Raw genomic sequence first — 9,141 nt, forward strand, 5'->3', positions numbered from 1 at the left:
GCATTGCTTCTTCATAAAATATTTCTGTCTCAAGATAAATAAAGTCTGATGTGAATATTTAATTTCAATCTATTGATAACAGAAACCAGATATACAATAAACAACTAATCAACATTTTGGTGAAATTATGTTTTATAAGCTATATAAATAGTTTGTGAAAGATTCTTTATTTCATAAAAAAAAAAATAAATAAAAAAAAAAAAATAAAAAAAAATAACAGTGTTTCTAGTCCTAACAGATAGGACTCTGTTTATTAAGTTATTTTCTGGGAAATGAAAATTATCAATAAATATGAAAAAACCTATTCAACCACATTAAGCCCACATTTTTTAATAAGAAAATTATGTAATTAAAAAAAATGTGGTTTTAATGTAATTCCAAAGGTTTTTTGTAAGTATTTTGATTTATATTTAATAATCAAAAATGATTCAAATAAAAAAAAAAGTAATACAATAAAGTTGTTTATTATAAATTATTGATACTGTTTATATAACAAAATTTCACTGAAATGTTGGTTGCTTTCTCATTAGATATTAGGATTAAAGTGTTAATTATTTTTAAAAAAGTACACATCGAAATGAGTGAACCAAAGTTATTAAACAGTCATTTTTGTATTCGAGGAGTTTTCTATCAAAAGTAAATATATCCATCTTTGGAATGTTATGGTAAAAAAAATATATTATGGGACTATCTCAAATAGATTGACTATTTTTTTTTTATTGAAATGTTGAATTGTAACACCTATATTATGAATTATGACAGTGAAAAATTTAAATTTTGACCTAAACAGAATAAGTTTTTGGTTTAAAATTTTAATTTGTAATAAAAATATTTACTTTTCAGAAGCGAATATATTAACTTTTGATTGAAAACTCCTTGTTTATAATTTAATTTTCATAATATAGTGGAGTATATATAATTTGATTTTCTTTATATAATGGAGTATATATAATTTGATTTTCATAATATAGTGGAGCATATATAATTTGATTTTCATAATATAATGGAGTATATATAATTTTCAGTTAGAGACAATTCTGGATTAAGATTATTCTACAGTTCAGAGCTGAGAAAATATGACAGTAGTATTCTGGCCACCGGTATAACACCAACCGGAGTTCATATTATTCCACCAAAACAAATAAAATTCATGAGCAGAGCTTACTGTGATAACCAATGCACAAACTTGGTAAATAATTATATTACTTTTTATTATTTCAATTCTCATTTGATTCCATTAGCTAATATTTATTTGAACTTTCAGATGTTTCCTGAAACTGGAATCAAAATAGTATCTGTCGGCTTTCACACACATTCAGCTGGAAGGCAAGTCCGTTTAAGGCACATCAGAGAGGGCAAAGAACTTCAGATTATTGCTGAGGTATGATGACTTTCATTATATTATTAACTTTTTCATGACTCAAGTCCATAAATATTTAAATATTAAGTTATTTATAAATTATGACAAACATTATAAGCTTTTTAAATCTGATTCTAAGGTATGATAATGTTTCAGGATAAAAACTTTGATCCAGGCTACCAGCAACCAAAAAAGTTGCCAGAGGAAATAATTGTATTACCTGGAGATGATTTAGTTACAGAATGTAGCTATACTACTCTCAATAGGACAAGACTTACTTTGGTATGGAATAGTATCTTAATTTCAAATACTGAATATCAAATATATTAATTGTAATCTAAATTTTATTACTTTATCCATGAAGTTTTAAAATGTGTACTAATAGTAGGCAAAACTACCCTTTCTAGGAATTCATTATTTAATTTGAAACTTAATTCTGGACTTGCTTCTATCAATACTATAATTAGTTCAATAGCTTCTACACCATCATCCAAAATAAGGAAATTGTCTGATCAGCACAGATATAAAATAAGAAGAAAAACAAATATATAAATGAAAGATGGTCCAGGTGTGGTCAAAGCTCAAATAGTAATTTAACTAATTAATATGAGCCAACGTTTTGTCCCACTTTGCAGAGCTTTATCAGGGTTAAAAAAAGTCAAAAACAACTAAAATAAACTAACAAATTAAGAAAATAGATAACATGAAATAAATAAAACTAAATTGTGGCTAAATATGATTTAAAATATGTGAAAATTTGTATAAAAATGAACAGAGTAAGTGTAATGTGTTTTTGTTCTTATTCCGTCTTTTAATGTGTACAGTGTTTTTATATTTCTTTTTTATTTCTTATCATTTACATTTTCATTATTTGCATAATTACATCTTATTTTTATTTTATTTTATTTACTTTCATTTTTATATAAATTTTCAAATATTATAAGTCATATTTAGCCACGCCTTAGTTTACTCTTAATCCATTTTATCTATTTTCTTATTTTATTTTAGTTATTTGTAACTTTTTCAGTCCTGATGAAGCCCTGCAAAGTGGAGTGAAAAAGCTCACATTAAATAGTTTAACTACTATTTGAGTTCTTTTGAGTGCACCCAAACCATCTTTCTCTTATATATTATACAATCAAAAATCTCCTAAATAAGAAATATATATGATTAATTATTTTTTTATATATAATTGTTTGAGAGTGGTTCAGTTTATTATCAATTTATACAATTTTGATCCTTTTTTTCTATCAACTTTATTCTTTAAAATTCTCCAACGTTTCAACCCTCAGGCCATTCTCAAGGATACAACCTACAAAAAGTTTTTGTTTTTATATAACAATTACATTATTTCCTTCAACTATACTCTGATTTCTTTGGCCATACCTTCAATATTGATTAAAGATGTGACAAGGGCAATTAGTCTGCAATTTTGGGTTTTTTAAAAAGAAATGACATCAATATTGATGGTATGGCCAAAGAAATCAGTGTGTAGTTAAAGGAAATAATGTAATTGTTATATAAAAACAAAAACTTTTTGTAGGTTGTATCCTTGAGAATGGCCTGAGGGCCGAAACGTTGGAGAATTTTAAAGAATAAAAGTTAAGAGAAAAAAAGGATCAAAATTGTATAAAGTGATAATGAAATATATTTGTTTTTACCATTTTAGAAAGGATACTCTTAGAATCCAATAATTATCCAAGTTTTGTTATAATTTAAATATCTCAGAATAAAACTCAATCATTGCCTTTTTTTTTTTTAATGAAGTTTTGCATTAGATAAAACATGAAGAGGTAAATTTATTGTAAACAAATTCATAATATGTTAATAAATTGTACATTTTTATAAATCCCTAAAAGTAAGGAATATACAATTTTATCAAATCATATTTTTTTTTTAATTATTGAATACAGCTTAAGCTGATTGTTATGTTGATGAAATAATAGCATAAATATGGAATTAGCAATTTAATCAAAATAAATCAAAAAATCATAAGTGTTTACTAAGAAGCTGACGCAAGAACTGCCAATGTTGCTTTTAGTGATCATGCTACACCTCTACTATTACAGACTACAGATCAAATTAAAAGAGTTACTTATATTATGCTTAAACTGGTACTAGTGTGGGTAACTAGTCCAGTAAGTGATCCTGGTGGATATTTGCTAATCCCTGATAGTTACTTGGGGACTGCTACCAAGTACGCATCATGGTGGGAGTATAAAGATTTATTTCCCAGGACCACTAAGAAATAAATATTAACTACCTAGTAGGGAATCAGACCCTCAGTGCTCCAAACCAGACACTCTCAAACCTTTGCCTCATCATGACATAACAGCTTCTAGAACGTCTCAAATAAAATCATCCATAAAAACATCAACATCCTATCAGTTGCAGACTTGGCCTGAAATAGATATACCACCTTTCATTCCAAAATCCCTATCCTTCCAAGCCCATTAGTCCTTAATCTCTCATCTTTTACAATCCCTGATAATCCTATGAGGCATGTGAAAAGAAGATGGCCTCGTGATCTTCTAATTTAAAGCAATGATTGAAGTACCACCATTGGGTGGTACCTCCCAGGATTATTATGTGTTCTCACACATTTATTAAAGTTGTAAATTTCAATTAATAAATAAAAAAAATAAATTAAATTCCAAATATTATTTTTAGGGTGGTCACGCAGTGAAGGAAGAGATCTGCATGGCTTACCTCCTCTACTATCCCAGAACCGCCCTGGCCAGCTGCACCAGCATGACACCTGTTGATTTCTTCTTTCAAACTTTTGGTATAAAAGCTTTTTACAACCAGAACATGGAAGAAGTTGAAAAAATATTGTTGAAGCAATCCGAAAAACGGTAAGAAAAATGTATTAATAGAAATAAAATTAAGTAAATTATAATTATAATTTAATTTTGAAAATAATTATGTATAAATCCTATAGTTTGAAAATTTAATCATTCTAAGATCTTTTTTTTCTAATCTTTTTTATAGTGATAATTAGAGACCAGATTTTCTTCCAATTTTCGTCTTTTGTTCCCTAGCTTCAAATTCAGCCAACGCCCCACAGAAATTTGAATTATAAATATGGACTAGTCCTGTTGATACTAGTTTTACATGGCACGAAATTTTATATTTCATCGTTTTGGAGTTACTGCACAAATTTTCAAATTACAAGTTTAAAGTTTCGAATTATAAAGAATTCTGGAATTCCGAAATGTCAAATCCAATGTTTGGAATTTATTACGAGAATTTAACATTTTAAATACTTCTTTGTCATTAGCACGTGGCATAATTTTCTTAAATATTAAGATTGCGGTCGTTTCAAGAAGTTTAAATTGAGTTTTTCAGTCACAATAGTCAATAGGAATAGAAAAATCATTAAATAAAATTAGCTTCTACTTTTCAATTATGGACAAAATTTTAGATTTTTGAACAAAATAGTTTATTTTTGCTGTATGTTTGCCCAAATGTAATTATTTAATGAATTTAATTTGTTTCAAGCTATGTTAGAAAAGCTTCTGGCTATGTGTTTAATTTTTTTCTTACATTATCAGTTACAAGGATTGGAAAAGGTCTAAATTAATTGAATGATTTTTATTTTGGAAAAATCAGATGGTGACACACCTTTCAAAAAATTTGTAAGAATAGTTTATCTCATTTCCATTGAAATTATAAATAAAATTATGATTAAAAAAAAAATCTCTTATTAAATGTATTTAATAGTGAGTATGATTTATTATCAAAGAAAAAGTTAATAAAATGTTATTAATTTTGATTCCACTATATAACTAATATTAAATTTATCACTAGAGAATTTTTCTTTATTTACTTCAATTATATAATTTTGTGAAAATTTAATTAGTTTTTTCTAATAAGAAATTATCATATTTCAGGCCTGCTAAGCATCCAAAACCCCCTACTCAAAGTCTATTCTTTAGATTTTCTGAAAAACAAGGATTCAATATTGATGTCAAAAAACCATATATCAATCTTGAGAATGATGAAGAAAATATATTCTCAGATCTGATCATTGAGAAACCGGAAGAATTCCAGAACCGAAGTTTTATGAGCCATTTAAAAGATTTACCTTGGAGTGAAACACTTTTTACGCAGAGAGTAGAAGAGATCTTTAATCAGGGAAAATTTAGGACTTTCTGTCGGCTTCAAGATAGTACACCTGCAATGGTATGTAAACTTTTATAAAATATATTGAGTTATTTTCAATATATGTTTTTTTGTAATTAATTTATTTTATTAAAATTATCTTTCATGGATAAGATAAAATAATTTATTTGGGTAAGTTGCTCCTTTAATACCTATATGATCACAAGTAAATATTTTCTAACTCATTTTTTTGTTTAAGTAGTAAGAATTTTGTAAAGACTTGAATAGTAGTTTTACATGTTACTGGTTATAAACAAGAAATGGGTTGTTCTATATAATAGTTAGAGAGAGAAGTTCCAATTAATGTAATATAATTATTTATTATAATAAATTTCATTTTTATTAAACCAAATATAATTTTTATCCATTATAACACTATTGGATGAACCTTAATTTATAGTAAATTTTCTAAAAGCAATTCTTATTGTTTTCCTGATATAAACTCTCTCTAGTTATTACAAATTTTTTGTTTGGTATATATTTTTCATCATTCATGATAGCTTAGCGTCAGGGTCAGTTACGGAATCTCGGATATGTTCAAGATTATTTGATGTTGTGTAATTTAGGGAGGGTTTCATAAATAAAGACAAGGAGAGTAAGTTCACTAATGGATGCCACAACAGATTGTTCTAGAACAAAGCAGCGTGCTTGTTGCTTTGTTCTCAGCAGTATCATAGTGTCGCCATCTACTGTTTTATTTACAAACCAAAATAATAAAATCTATTTTCTATAACATTTGAGTCTTAAAAATTAAAATAATTCATGTATCATGGAAGATAAATAATCACAACTACAGAACAAAACAACCGAAGTAAGTGATCTGTCATTGAGTCATCTTGTATCTGCTGATTTCGACAGGTGATGGTAAAAGTAGTATAAAGCATTATATCAAAATATTCTGAAAATAATGTTTAAAATATTTTATATATATTGGTTATTTTTTGACTTGTACTAATTCTATTGTTCTACTAGGAATTGTTCAGACTAAAATATATGCAGTAGAACAATCACTATAAATATAAAATTTATATAATATTAAAGATTCAAAGAATTTTACATCACTTAGTTAATGCATTAAATTTTATGATTATAAAATATATATTTTTTTTTATTTTACAGCCAAGTGGAATATACAACTTTCCGAATGTCTCCTTCATTAATTCAACGAGGTCATATTCATCATGCAGGAAGGAAAGAGGAGATGGTAGCTTTTATGACAACAGTTCTGGAAAAGCAAACTGTTCTCTTTATCTAGTCTTTGTGGCAGCTATCTTTTACCATATTTTTGCATACTGATATTATAATATTATTAACGCATCCTTCACTACCTATTGTAAATAATTTGAGAGCAGTGCGCATATATTTGGGATATTTATTTATGATTAAATATAAGTTTGCATCGCCTTTTTTGAGATAATGTGAACAAAACATAAAATGTGTAGTCTAATTTTACTATTTAGTTGAAATGTACTATTTAACCTCAACAAAACTTTTCCAACAAATAAGTTTTTAAATCTACAATTGATAAAAGCTCAAAATTTCGTATCACTAGTTTAATAAATAGTCCAATTGGTTATTTAATAATAGATCACAAAGTGACTGCTGGTCATATAAGAAAATAAATTATTAAACCTTGGAAATTTTATGTAATCTTGAAATGGATTATTGTTATTATATCGGAATATTCACTTTAAAATACCCTTCAAAATTAAATTTAATTTATTAATTCTATTGTAATAAGTATAGGCCACATTTTCATGTTTTCATATCTTCATTCTTGAGTTTATATCTATTGTCTAAATGTATGCACTAACAGTAGAAGTTATTGCTCAGAAATTTTTTCAACAGTTTATCATTAATATTGCAGTATAAGTCAAGTTGCATATTATTTAGTAGACATGAACCAGATTGTAAATAAATAAAATTACTTTGTTATACTAGTACTTATTACGATAAAAACAATAATTTTGATGTATAAAATCCCATTATATTAATTCCATCCACTAAAACCGACATATTTGTGATACAACCAGACAGTGATAGGAAATCAGGTTTTTTTCAAAAAAATAGATGATATTTTTCTTCATAAATTAATTTTCTGAAAAAATAAAAAAAAATTTTGCTTGTCTAAAATATGCAACTTTATGCAACAAATATGAAAATGTTTTTAATGTAAATAATTTTCTTGTTCAATAAATATACACTTAGTCATGGCTTTAAGTGCCATTAAACTAAAAATGACTAGTCTTTGTAGTAATTAATTTTAGTAATTTACCAAAATATGATTTTAAAATTATCTCTTTAAATGATAAGAGATTATTTGTACATAACAGAAAAAAAAATGGAGTGAACTTAAAACCATAATTCTTGTCAACAAGGATTATTATAATAAATTATAATACCATAAAATGATATTAAAAAATTTAGTTCATCACAATTTTGACAAAAAATTAAAAACATTCTCTTTGAAAAAGAGACATGTTAAATATCACTAATAGACTTAATTCTAAATGAAAAGTGTGGTTATGGTATTTGATACATTATATTATTATTTATGAGCCAAAGACTAAATCTTTGCACCACAGTAAATTTATCTTAAGTTATCCATATTATGTATATAATATTCATATAAGAACATTCATATAAGAATGAGTTATCATTCCTTTTCTTTACTGCTTTTCAATATTAAAGAAGTTCTTTTAGCGAATAGGCGTTTCATAATTAAGGATTTATATAGTTTATAAGTATATTACATATTTATAACTGATTTGTGGGCTGTGAAACTGACCATGTGGTAGTAGTTTATATTGTAGTTATATCATACTATTTATTGAAAATATTGTTCGATTTTATATTATTATTACTTAGTAGACATTATTGCACAAGTATTCGATCTGTAAATTAATAAATGTTTTTATGAGTTTTCAAGTTGTGTTCATTTTATTAGTTTACATTTTCTTTAATAATATTTAATGCAACTAAGATATTTCAGTTTAAGAAAAATTATTGTATGAAAGTTCAAGAGGTAAAAATGAATGTCTAGAATAATCAAAGATATGATTGAATGAACATGATATGTTACCTGTATTGAGAGCCTCAGACTGATATGGGCAAAATCAGCTATAGTTGAAACTAATAGCTAAAATTGCCATGGAAACAACTCTTTTTCATGAATGAACCATTGATAAATAAATATTGTATCCATGACAATTTTAGCTATTAGTTTCAACTATAGGTGATTTTGCCCAACTCTGCCTCAGTGAAAGGCTTTCCTCCTGCCAGGTTAAATATGAGTTGGAAATTATTATGTTTAGGTTGAAAACGTCAACAAAAAAAAAAAGCTTGAGGAAAATAAAGGATACAAAAATAAATAAATCTATCAACAATATTAAACATATATTAATGAAAAATAAATAAACAAGATTTAAAAAATTATAAAATAAATTACTTATTGTATTTAAAAACAGGAAAAAAAAATACTATGTTTACAATAAAAAAAAGAAGAAAATCTGAGATATGTGCTGTGAGCCTAAAATGTTTATATAAGTGTCTATATCTGACCTTATCCTGTTGAGTAAGGGGAGATATACTTGAAGTAAAAAAGAAAATAGTACCCT

At 26.0% G+C, this 9,141-nt stretch overlaps 1 protein-coding gene across 1 annotated transcript in view; it reads left to right on the plus strand.

The window, feature by feature from the left end:
• The window catches only part of LOC106687605 (MOXD1 homolog 1), a 65,887-nt gene extending 57,435 nt beyond the window's left edge, over window positions 1-8,452 (plus strand). Inside the window, exons 7-12 of the mRNA XM_014431592.2 lie at window positions 1,026-1,189; window positions 1,265-1,381; window positions 1,517-1,642; window positions 4,031-4,215; window positions 5,254-5,545; window positions 6,644-8,452. Coding sequence (XP_014287078.1) covers window positions 1,026-1,189; window positions 1,265-1,381; window positions 1,517-1,642; window positions 4,031-4,215; window positions 5,254-5,545; window positions 6,644-6,820 — 1,061 coding nt within the window. The 3' untranslated portion in view covers window positions 6,821-8,452. The remainder of the gene's footprint in view (window positions 1-1,025; window positions 1,190-1,264; window positions 1,382-1,516; window positions 1,643-4,030; window positions 4,216-5,253; window positions 5,546-6,643) is intronic.
• The last annotated feature ends 689 nt before the right edge of the window (window positions 8,453-9,141 follow it).

The sequence above is a fragment of the Halyomorpha halys genome, unplaced genomic scaffold (assembly GCF_000696795.3).
Source record: "Halyomorpha halys isolate HHAL.00 unplaced genomic scaffold, Hhal_1.1 Scaffold39.1, whole genome shotgun sequence".
NCBI classification, from domain to species: Eukaryota; Metazoa; Arthropoda; class Insecta; order Hemiptera; family Pentatomidae; genus Halyomorpha; species Halyomorpha halys.